Source organism: Anarhichas minor, unplaced genomic scaffold (assembly GCF_050575085.1).
Source record: "Anarhichas minor isolate MPS153535 unplaced genomic scaffold, ASM5057508v1 ptg000008l, whole genome shotgun sequence".
Lineage (NCBI taxonomy): Eukaryota > Metazoa > Chordata > Actinopteri > Perciformes > Anarhichadidae > Anarhichas > Anarhichas minor.
Genome location: NW_027466454.1, coordinates 1,170,001 through 1,182,500, shown reverse-complemented (window position 1 = coordinate 1,182,500; position 12,500 = coordinate 1,170,001). Strand labels below are relative to the sequence as shown.

The 12,500-nt window shown below is 41.4% G+C and overlaps 2 protein-coding genes across 4 annotated transcripts in view; one reads left to right on the top strand and one right to left on the bottom strand.

Annotated features, from left to right (window-relative positions):
* The window catches only part of uvssa (UV-stimulated scaffold protein A), a 53,694-nt gene extending 53,385 nt beyond the window's left edge, over positions 1-309 (top strand). For all 3 annotated transcript variants that reach the window (XM_076086805.1, XM_076086803.1, XM_076086802.1), the window contains one exon: positions 1-309. This exon is cut by the window's left edge and continues 612 nt beyond it. The gene's annotated coding sequence lies outside the window, so the exon portion shown is untranslated.
* Positions 310-4,367: 4,058 nt separating this feature from the next.
* On the bottom strand, positions 4,368-11,101 carry nkx1.2lb (NK1 transcription factor related 2-like,b). Its single transcript, XM_076086780.1, has 3 exons — positions 10,787-11,101; positions 8,812-9,028; positions 4,368-5,104 (listed from the first exon to the last, which is right to left on the bottom strand). The coding sequence occupies exons 1-3, from the start codon at positions 11,099-11,101 to the stop codon at positions 4,368-4,370; spliced, it is 1,269 nt and encodes a 422-aa protein (XP_075942895.1).
* Between the last annotated feature and the right edge of the window lie 1,399 nt (positions 11,102-12,500).

Genomic DNA, 12,500 nt, shown 5'->3' with positions numbered 1-12,500 from the left:
CTGATAACACTGACAAGTATACAGCACTTTATATATGCGAAGGAAAATAAACAGCAACATGTTCCCCATTCACAACTGCCATACACAAAGATAGACAGGTGATCATTACAACCATTATACAGTTTTCATTATGTATTACTGATAACTGACTGAATTTTTACTCTTGTTTTTTCTAGTATTTTCTAGTTGAATTTGTTGTCTCTGTTAGTATTGTGTTTTTTGAAGATGAAAAGCCACAAATGCATAAATGAACATAATGCAGGTTAAAATGATTTGTACCAAAAATAAACTGTAAATCTCTTTCCTCCACTTTCATGAATTTAATTCAGGGTTCATTGAGCAAACAGACCTGAAGCACCAGGTTGACTGTGATTTAAATGTATTCAAACTCAAAGTAAAGGTTTTGTTCTAGATTCATTCATTCATTCATTCATTCAGATCGGATCATTAGAATGGATATTTAGGCTTTGAAGAGAGTGAGTTAGCTGTCAATGTGTAATCCGATCACTGTAAGGCAGTGGTGGGCGATGGGTGATGTCATTAAGTTAAACTATTGTTTCTCACATGGACAAGTTATTTATAACTCTAACATGCTACATATGTGTGTGTGTTCTGGTTTGTATGTTTTCTCCCCCTTCAAATTACAATCCAATAGCCTATCATCATACTTAACGATATAAAGTTGACACTGTCAGGTCCATTCTCCATCCATTGTGTGCGGTCCCTTTAAGAATTAGGATTTGGGAGTGACGCGGATATGAAAGCTAGTTTATCTGTCTTTCCTTTACAAGCAGGAAAATTATTTCTCTCTTTATTTGAGAAAAGTTCATATTTCTGTTGTCAAATTTCACTATGACCCTGAAATTCTGTCTCTTGAGTTATCATATACTGAATGCAAGCAAAACTACAGAGCACTGTAGTCAGTCACTGTAGTCAGCACACGACACAGGCTTTACAGCATACCACCCATGGATGTATACATATATAAGGCAAGAAAAGTGATACATTACAACCAAAGTATCCATTATTACAGCTAGTTGGAAGCCAGCAGAACTGGATCTGCCATAAGAGCCCAGGTGGCAACCGGAGGTTCGGAAAAGTGAAGTCAATGTGGCTGTGCCTTAAACTTGCCCTTTTTGTTGAAGCCATCAGGGGGCGACTCCTCTGGTTGTATAGAAGTCTATGGGAAAATGACTCTACTTCTCTCTTGATTTATTACCTCAGTAAACATTGTGAACATGAGTTTATGGTCTCAATCTCTAGTTTCAAGTCTTCTTCAATACAGCATGATGTTCATTTCGTAAATGATGGTCCATAGAGTCAAACGGACCATAAAGCAGGGTATGCTTTTGGGCGGGGCTACACTGTGATTGACAGGTCGCTACCGTGGCGTTGTGTGTTTTGTCTCAGAACTTTCAGTGTGTTTTTACAATTCATGAAAGTTAATTGTAACATTTTGGTATCTTATTCAGCGTTCGGTTGTAGTTAGCTCCACTCCCTCCTGTCACTTCTGGTTGCAAAAAAACAAGAAGGTGACGGCCAAAATGCTGAACTGAAAGCTCTAAAATTGTTCACAAACCAATGGGTGACATAACAGTGACTACGTCCATTTCTTATATACAGTCTATGTGTGAGCATGTAGGGCGCAGTCCCGAAGGTCTGATGCATGTTAATTATGCCTCAGATAATAACTCTGGATTCGGCTGTTGGTGAATTTGACTACTTTTAGGACATAATGATTTAAATGAGGCCTATTTAAGTGTTCTCCCTGTACACTTATTCATTCAACTTTAGTTTTCATTGACAGTACATTTCAGTTCATATGTAAAATTGTCGGAGGGCCACTTTTTTATTTGGATTACCATAATGATCATTGTGTTTTTGAGAGAAATCATTGATCGAACGTTCATCATCAATCAACAATCATCATTTATTCAGATGTTTGTTTCATGTGAGGCTGGTAATTGAACCTGAGGGATGACAGCTGGCTGCTTGCTCAGGCCATATCAAGTAATTTATAGTACAACCACGGATTACCATGCATGTGTGTGTTGGATTCCTGTGTTGCACTCTCGCCTACCCAGTTATGCCCACTGATTTGACGAGTTGGGAGTTGCTTCTGTTATGAGTGTGGCCCACACAGACTTATCTCATACCTATTTAGAAACTGGGCAGTGCCCATTGGGCCAGGGCCTAAGGACCTCCATCTTCAGCTGCTGCAACTGCTGAAGATGACACATAGGAGTCTCTGTTTCAGTCAGAGTCCTGCATTTCAATTACATGATAGGTTGAAGTAATCTTCAGGGGTCACTAAGGCACAAGGCAGTCCAAGTCCGGACCCAGACGTCGTATCCGGACCCTGGACCTAAAACCGATAGAGAATTATTACATTTTAACGGAGCGCTTCTATTTTAACATAGATGTTTTATTTAAACATCGACATGGACTAGAGGAGCCACAGTGGCTCTGCACTCATGTAGAAAGAAGAATGTATGGCATTAAAAAGAGGATATCTCTGGTTTTGCTTCATCTATTTTCATCCTTTTTTAAACTGCTCATCATGAGTCTGAATATTTAGGAATGCAATCAATCAGTGGAGTGCTTTTTTGAGACAGCTAACTAATCGCTGTTGACATTAAACGCTGCTGAAAGCTACTATTTCAACTATGTCATCGCATTGTTCTTTTTGCTAGTGAAAAAATATGCGAGTATGCTAAGATGCCAAACTGAAGAGCCAAAGCATTTACCAAAGCTTACTGTCATTGTAAGCATGCTAGCATGTTGACGTTAGCATTTAGCTCAAAGCTAATATAACAGAGTTAATGATTCCACTTGCCATCACTGGTCATTATTTGCTCATTTTACTGTGAATTTAAGTTATTACTAATCCATATCATTTTCATATTATTTCCTCTATTTCTGTCAATATCATTTACAACTTATTATCATTAGTTTTCCACGGAGACAAGTGTGTTGTGAGCGCCCTCTGCTGGGCCCCTGCAGACTTGAGTGGTGCGCCCCGCTGTCTCTGTGGTAGGTTGATCTGTGACGAGCTCCGTTGTGAAATCTGTATAAGTTCCTTTTTCTTCGTAGAATTGTTTCGATTTATAATTTCTAGAGCAAATGCTAACTGCTAACTGCTAACTTTATTTAGCATTAGTAACATGTTAACAAACTGCTAGCTAAAGCATTTGTTTCTTTGCTTTGGCAGTTCCCGGAGTTTGTGACCACGAGGTTGGCTGTGAGACACCCTAATGTTTGTTACCAGATTTGTCTACTATATGCTGTCCAGTGAATAAACGGCTGGTTGGAGCCAAAAAGACATCAAGTCTGCCTGAATCAAAACACAACGCAAAAGAGAGAGTACACAACTGCTACATAAGCATGCTAGCACGTTAACGTTAGCATTTAGCTCAAAGCTCTGCTGTATTCAAGTGCAGACTCACAAAGCCACTAGCATGGCTGTAGACTCTTTACCTCTGTACAAAAAAACAAAACACTTACACCCATCTGGCTTTTGTCCTTAGTGGGAAAGGTTAAAATCGCCATTCATTCCCAAGACAAATGACTCTACAGTAGTCACAGGTATTTATTGGCTTTAGCTCCGATTGTACCTGCATATACACGCTGACTTTGCTAGATAAAATGTCTTAGAATTTGGTCTGTTTAGGTTTACAGGAGACTAGTGCACGTCCTGGGAAAACACATTCAGTAAGAGGCAGGTTGTCAGACTGTGGGAACAAACCAACACAGACATAGGAGAACACCGAGTTTGAACCCAAGAACTGCCTGCTGTGAGGAGACAGGGACACCATGCTGTCCACTTCAATTAGAATGAATTGAAATGGGCTAGTTTTTCAGAGTTTAATTGTCATCATTTTAATATCAAAGGACGATATCATGTTGAGCTGAGGATTCAGTACATCCAAGGATTTTATGGAAACTGTGAACAAATTCAATAAATAACAGAAATGAAAACAATCACAACTGGAGTTACACGGTACTGACAATAGATCAAGCCATTCCTTAAGTCATAAATAAACATTAAAATATTCATACAGACTTTTTTTTTTTTAAACAAAGAAATCAACTATTTGTCTATTACGTAGTTTAAAACAGCATTCGGAATAGGGAGCTAGAACATAGATGTATGTACAGTTTGTGGCAGATATTCACATTCTATCAAAATAATCCGTTGAAATTAAAGCCTTCAAATGTTGGTAGTAAAGCAGAGCTGAACACTGACAGTCTGTCTGCTGAAATGTTTCAGTTTCCATGGCATCAGAGTGTGTTTCTGAGGATGAGTCTGTCTGGTGTGTGTGTTTGTGTTTGTAGATGGGCACCCTTCTGTGTGTGTGTGTGTGTGTCTACAGGTGTGTGCTGTAGAAGGCGGGTGCAGCGTAGCTCTGTGTCCCCAGCATGAAGGGGGACAGGACGTGGCTGGCGGTGAGGAAAGGCAGCTGGACCAGGCTGCCGGTGGAGGGGTGATGGTGTCCGGCATAGCCAGCGTGCATGGCCAGGTGCCCACTGATCGGAGGGGACGGGCTGAGAGGGCTAAGGCTTCCCAGGCCTCCCCCTCCTCCCATACCTCCTGGTCCTCCTGTACCAGTGGGGGCGGAGGTGTCTGCTCCAGGGTTCTGTTTCTTCCACTTGGTCCGACGGTTCTGGAACCAGATTTTGACCTGGGTCTCGGTGAGGGAGAGCGACAGGGCCAGGTTGAGCCGCTCACAAACTGACAAGTAGCGTGTTGATTTGAACTTGTTCTCCAGCGCCACCAGCTGCTCGTAGGTGAAGGCAGTCCGGGCTCTACGGGGCTTCCCTGACTTGGAGTCCGAGCCAGAGCGCTTCCTCTTGGGTTTGCCCTGTGTGCCCTGGACCCCGTCGGCCTGGACATCGGTGATCTGGCCTGTGGGATCTCCTCCGGGGCTCTTGGTGTCTCTGCCAGGGTCCTGGTGGCTGTGCTGGCCCAGATCTCTGTCTCCATTATTGGGCAGGGCCGAGCTGCTCTCCTCACTGCTGTAGGGCCCGTCTGGAGCCTCTGAATCTGGGGTCCCGGATCTGTGGTAGTCATCTTCCTCTTGGCTTCTGTATACAAAGCCTACCTCTGGAAATACACACACAACAAAGACAATGTCAAATTAACATCCACTTCATGATTACAATTTTACAGTATAAAGCAAAAATAATCAGATTTGCGTGTGTGTATATATATATACACGGTATGTGTGTGTGTGTGTGTGTGTGTGTGTGTGTGTTGCTGCAGTTCCTCCAATGGCCACTATCTGACAGCCTCCAGAAAACTGCTGAACAAATGGCATCTGTGACACATGTTGAAGTGAAAATTGTCAGATGGCTTTATAAATTCCCAAAACAAGGACTCAATTAATCCCCCAGGGCCCCTTTGGATGCATGTGTGTCATTAGATGTTGTTTTGTGCCCCAGAAACTGGACCACCTGCCCCAGGTTTGTATTGTGTCACTCAGTGTGGTAGTAGTTTGTGGTCATTTAATTAAACACAAATATGCAATAGAGATATGCACCGTGTCAGCATAGTACCAACTGAAATAATGACGGTGTTAAATCCAAACTTTGAAACAGGGCCCCTCTTCAAGACAGGGCCTCTATCATTTCAGTTTCATATCGTGCTTTAGTGGTGTTTATTACCAAATACATTTGCAATAAATCAGTGTCAGGGTGCCTGAGGTTCCCCAAGGCCCCCAGGTGTGAGTCTTTCCCAGTTGGTAATTCAGTCTTGCCCGCCTTTCTGGAAGTGTGATCTAGTCTGCAATACTGTATATGGCAACTATGTTCTATAGACATAAGGCTTATGATTTAAGGAATGTGGCTGATTGACAAGAACAAGACAACACACAATACAAAACAGTAATAAAAATGTGATCAACAATCAGCCACAATAAAAATGATTGAGGCCTATAATCCCTAAAGGACTAATTACATAATTTAAACACTGATCATTCAAACTTTCAAAAGAGTTCCAGAGGAACTAATCACACAATTAGTCAAAGTGCTAAGTGAAAATGTCATTCTCTATGAGTTGTTATCAGCCAAACATTTGGGGATCATACAATTAGGAGGAGGAATCTAAATTAACATTTGACTTTACTCAGCAGTAAAGTCAAATACTATCATAATAGGAAGCCCATCCTGTCTTCATACACATCCCCTCCAGCTGGAATACTATTATGATATATTTATCCAAGAAAATACCCCACAAACGTAGAGTACAAATGCAGGAGAAGCATTAATGCCCTTCTCATTTCAATTTAGATTATGTTTTGGTATATTACCAAACAAATTCCAATCACTGTAAATGTGAAATTCAATTAGAGCAAACCGAAAGCCACAAAGCAACTTCGGGGCCGCTGAGGGTTTGGGGACGACAGGGCTGTGCCGTGTTGGTAATCCAGAGTAGCTCACATGTCTAAAATGTTATGTCTGAAGTGTTTGAAAAAATACATTTGGAAAAAATCCTAAAAATATAACAAGGACATATTGCAGTTGTGGTACAAGTGCAACATTAAAAACTGTTCAATAGAAGCATTCCTCATTAAATCTGTGACTTAAAAAAATACATTTGCTCTCCTCTGAAAATCCATTGTGAGCATGTTTTATACTGTAGGACTAAAATAAAACTGAAATGAACAAATAATGTAATAATGTAATGTTTCAAACGTTCTGGTTTAGTTGGCTGAAATGAAAAAAAAGCGTCAAGTAAAAAAATGCAAATTCACAAGTATAAAAACACAGGAAGAAAACACAATTTCACACCATATTTCTTTTTTAGATGAAAAGAAAAGTCAAGTTTGTTAACCACATTAGTTAGTAGTTCCTTTTTTGGCTGCTCACAAATTTGAATTATTTGCCCCAAGAAAAAAGTATTATATTTTTGAATCTTGTTAGTCCATTTTTAATAATAACCTCTGATTATTTAGCTCTTCCGGAGAATAACAAAAAACGGAGTTAACTATTGGGCCAAACATGCTGTTATTACTTAATAGTTAATGGTAATTACGGTAATTGGAGTAGGCTAATTTTGAATCTAGAACACATATTGAAATTATCTCAATTCATTTGATTTTAAATATGTTTACAATAAGGACCTTTATATGCAGCTTTAAGTAGTCAACAATATGTATTTACTCTTTTTTACTGGGAATGACTGAAAACTATATTTAAATAAAATATAAACTCAACATGTGTTTGACAAGATTGGAGTTATTTATACTTTGTGATCATAGCCCTTTGGCTATGGTCACAAAGTCTTGTCCTATTTGTAATGTAATTATCCAGGCCAGTCTCAGTCTATAGGCCACTAGAACCTTTTGAACAATGGTGTAGAACAGAAAATATGAAGGCTACCTTCAAATATGAAAAAAAACAGTCTTTGGATTTTTACCTCATGCTTTCTTTCTTTTTCTTTTTTAACTGAGCTTCAATGAAGACGTGGTTTTCTTTTCTTTTTTTGTTATTCGGCAGAGAGCTAGGCCTAACAGAAACAGTTCTTGTCTTTTTTCTTTTCGATTTCTGATTCTTAAAAATATTTGGGTTATGAACGCCTTCACTGTAATCCCGGTTCTAGACTGCTTTACGGGCAGGCTGTGTACAGTAATCAAGTGGCTTTCCACAATGGCATGGAGTCACCAGCCAGTGGGGAAAAGTAACAAGCTTGGGAGGTCCGGGGGCGTAAAATATTGATGCGCTACATTTGCTAAAAATAAAGTTGGAAAAGAGACTATGGTGCGTCCTGATTCTTTATTAAAAAGCTGAATAGCGAGTTACAAGTCTGATGTGCGTAGAGGTCTGGAGGTTATACTGTAGCAGCCTTGACGGTAACCAGTGAACGGCCGTGCGTAACGGCACTGCGCTCTGACGCCGCACTTCTCAGAGGCTGCGGATTTATCAGCATGTCAGTCCTCCATAAAGTCCGTCTAACATTTGAACTTGCCACCGTAGTTCAGCCGTTACATAACCTTTTAAAACAAGCCACAACTTAAGCGTATGCTCGCGTCTTAGGAGCGCTCCGGCACTCAAACAAACAGCGTTTATGGAAAGCTGATCAAAAAAGTGACACTGCTCTCTCGATGCGTCTCCATGTTTCATAGGGCCAAACCAAGCAATCAGATATTAGTAAAATATTGTGATGTGTCATTTTTGGATTGGTTGAATCGACGAGAACAAAATCTAATTATTATTATTATTATTTTATTTTCTTGTTGTAAATTTGGGCTGAAGGGATACTTGGCGCTGGTGGGGAAGTCGGAGCATTTGGCCCATTAACTCAGGATTTAGACTGTTCGGAAAACATCCCTGAAAATAAAGACACATATAGGCCCACACACTGAAAAGTTGCCAAATGTATTATTCATTAAAACCAGTATTCACGCAGAAAATTGGATGAATGCAACATAAAAAGGGGAGATTAGTGAACAAACGCTACACAATAATACACCCTCAAAAGAAATCGAATAGAAAAGAAAAAATGACAAGAAAAAATGGCACGTGATTTCCTGAACTTTGATGAACAGTTTTGACCTACAATTAAAAGGAGAGTAAATTATCAAATAAACACAAAACATAGATCAAGATTTAGAGAAAGGAGAATTGTTTTTTAGGAAAAAAACGCTGAATTAGCAGTAGCCTAGCAGTTAATTCAGCAAACTGAAGTGGCCGTTTAAAAACAGTTTGACGGAGAAAAGAGGGGGGCACTATTTAAAAGGGAAACAAACAACATTAACGGGGACAATGAGGAGCCTGGCTGTAAAGGTTCATTCCGTGTAAACTCAGACTTACTGCTCTGATATTCCTCCGCACCGTAGCAGCCTTTGCTGGGCTCCAGGCTGGGCTCGCGCTCCCCAGTTCCTCCTCTCCGGTTCTCCGCTCCGTACGCGCTCAGATCCCGCTCACCTCGGTGGCTCGCGTGCTGCTGCTGTCTTCGGCTGCTCGTGAACTTGTTGGGGTCCAGAATGTCCAGTACGGAGAAAGAGGTGGTCCGGTGCCCGGTAGGGCCCTGGCAAATAACACATTGGAATTATTCATTCACAGTATACATTACAGTTAGTAGCTCCATTTTTTGTTTGCGCTTCTTGTATTTCTTCCTCGGCCCAGACAATGTGAGACCCTGCAGTGGACCGATCTAATTCACCTATTTTCAATCGAGTTATGTATTCATTCATAAACATGTAGGCTATTGTGAATCATTTGCAACACTCGCCATAATTATTTCAATCATAAAAAATGTTATAATTATAACACGAATAATAACAACAACAATAATAATACAAGTGGTGTATCCGTGAAATAAGGCAATTACATGAGTCTCATATCTGTAAATAGGGATAAGGTATTGAAGAAAACTAAGACCTGAAGGCAGACAAACTCCAGTGAGAACAACACACATCACTGCCAATAAACGGACAGTTGTCTTCATTTATAAAGCAAACACCCACAACGTGAGCACAAATCAAATATTTCCTATATCCACTATGTAGCGGTCAAAAGGGTATCAGAAGGTGAACGAATCAATCCCACTTTTATTTATACACATGGTGTGTATGGCCAAAAAGGAAGTCAACTTTTATTCTTATTATTTCTGGATGAAAATAACTGTAAAACAAAGATGTTTTTTTTAGAGTTTAATGCAAGCATTAATTTATGATTTCCATAAAATCCCCAATGTGCACACCGTGTTTACTAGCTATGTGATATAGATATGTACACTGAATTTATATCCTTAAGATTTATGTCGAGCCAAAAAGGTGGCCAATATTTGGCAGATAAAAGATGGTGCGGTGGCTCAGTGGGGCTTTCCACTGCACTACATCCTGGTTAGGATCACTCATTTATTAATGAGGCCAGTCTGGAGCATGTCGACATGAATAATCCCACATTAATAATATTATAATTCGCTCTTTGAATAATCCGAGGGAGCATGCGGGTAGGACCCAGGGGCCTATTAAGATCTGATAATAAGAATAATCACTGTTATTATGATCAGATCTGCGATTAAGAGGACCAATCCTCTATTTAAGATATGGAAGAGTTCAGAACAAACCTGGGTTGGAATTTACGACAGTTACATTTCATCTAATGATATGGGCCTCTCTGTGAGGGATTTCTCGAGAACTAACCACTTTTTTAATTAAACGTTATTTAAACTAATAGTTCATAGAACTTTCGATTATCTGAGAAATTCCAATTTAAGGAAAATGGAAAGATAATTTTGTTTATATGCTGGAATTCAGATTAAATCACATCATTCTGAAATCGTAGAATTTGCATGTTTTCATTCAGTTTTATAGATTCTAGCGCAATATAATACAGAACAGAGTTTGCAGAAACAAGTACATTTCCCTGTGCGCTTTTTATTGAAACGCATTTGATGGTATCTATAGGTGTATCGTTTATTTTTATTGTTTCTCATCACATTACCGAAGCAAATTGGCTTTTCATTTTACTGCCATGTCTTAATTAAGGCCTCATCTCCCTGCTGCCACCAGACAACCACAACATGACAACACAGGCCCACAAGACGGAACATTATCATCATCCTCATAAAAACAACAACAGACACAAATAAACATTCTACACATCACTCCACTCTTGAAAATTATTTTCTCAGTCACGGTTCATTCATGGCGGTTATTTTAAAAAGGTTTTGTTTTGTGCTGCTCCCCCCGCGCCTTTAAAAAAAGCGCTTTACAAATAATATGTATTATTATTATTATAGAAAATAATAAAATAATAAAGTTTGGTCCCATGCATCTACCTGCTGTGGCGGGGCTAACACCGGGTTAGTCGGTGGAGGTTCCATGTGGTTCTCCACGGCCTGAGCATCTCTGCCTCCCGCCACCGCGTTGGCGAAGAGCCGCTTTTCCCCGGCAGCACCTCCGTCCGGCATGTCTCCGCTGTCCGGGCCCACCACGGTCTGGACCCCGTCCCCGCCAGGCACCGTTAGCGCTCTGTCCCGACTCATCACGGGCTGGACCGTGTCCGCCACGGGCCCTGCTACCGCTCTGTCCCGGCTTATCGCGGTTTGGACCCCGTCCGCTCCGGGCCCCGGTACCGCTCTGTCCCGGTTCATCACTTTAATCTCCTTGTACCATATATTAAGAATCCGACTTAAAATGAAGGAGTGGTTCAAAATGACAAAAAGATTCAGACCAAACCGTTTAAAGGGACAAGGCTAGGTATTCATGTGAAAACAATAACTTCACCCCACAGGCCAGTTCCTGAGTCCCATCAACATCCAATGTGAGATGATGTAGTCAGCCCGTTAAAGTTTTCCATAGGCGAGAGTCCGGGCAGCTGAAGGGCTTTAACTGGATCCCGTGAAACTTTAAATTTCATCTCTCTGACTTCTTCTCTCCGGATCCTTTCCCTTCATCCTCCGCAATCACCGCGACAACACAACGTCTCCGGTGATCTAATGTCTGTCCGTCTTGTACGGCGCCGTTATCCCGTCTTGGCACACACACATAAACAGCGATTGGTGTCCCGACCTCCAGCCTCACGCGCTCTGTCTGGTCACCGGTGGGTGCGCGCTCCAGAAGCTTGACAGGAGTTGTAGGCGGGACGGACGCTGATCTATCTCTCTAATAGTTAAAACTAGCTCGCGCCTCCTCTCTCTCCCTATTAGTTAAGCGAAGCCTCCTCTCCCCCTCTCTCTCACGCGCTCTCTCTCTCCTCCAGCTCATGCAGCTCTCAACGCCTTTTTTTGGCTTTTAGCTGCCCCCGCGAGGACCCGCTATCATATACTCCCATATGTCGGTGTATGTGTGTGCGTGCGTGTGCGCGCGCGTGTCCAGCTCCTTCCTTATTTATGCATTCCTATTCAACTCTACGGGTTTTAATTGGCTACAAATGAATCCCACTTCCACTAATAGTCTATTATCTCGGGGCTGCGCGCGCGGAGCGGTGCGGTCCGGGCCAGTTCGCTATCCGAGCACGAGCAGAACCAGAGAGCAGGAAGCGGGCGCTGGCTCTTCCTCTCAGTTTATCGCAGAACACACGGTGTTCAGTTGTTTACATGTACAGAAGTGAAAAGTTGTAACTTGTACGCGAGCATGTATGGAGCAGGTACAGGTATGCAGGTGGTTGTAGACAGTTACTACAGTCAGTTATTAGTTCTGACGGTAGAATTAGTGTTAACTATGCCGCACAGCTACAGTAGCTGCTGTGTTGCAAGGTTAACTGGCGTGCACCGTAATTGATGTGTCGCTGATGTGTAATGTGTCGCCTCACTGCTTTACTTGTGCATCCACATGAAAGGAACCCTTATCTTTAATGCAGATTCCAGGGTAGGGCCTCTCCTCAAAACTCAATTACGGCCTGAATAAAGCCCGTAATGTCCCTGCTGCAGTGAAATATTGATTCCTAATCCTTGGCAGTCATTACTATGCCAGAAAATAATAGACCACAGAATTGGATTTTGATTTAACACACGACGTGTTTATTCTAATGCTAGGGACTTAATATTCCGT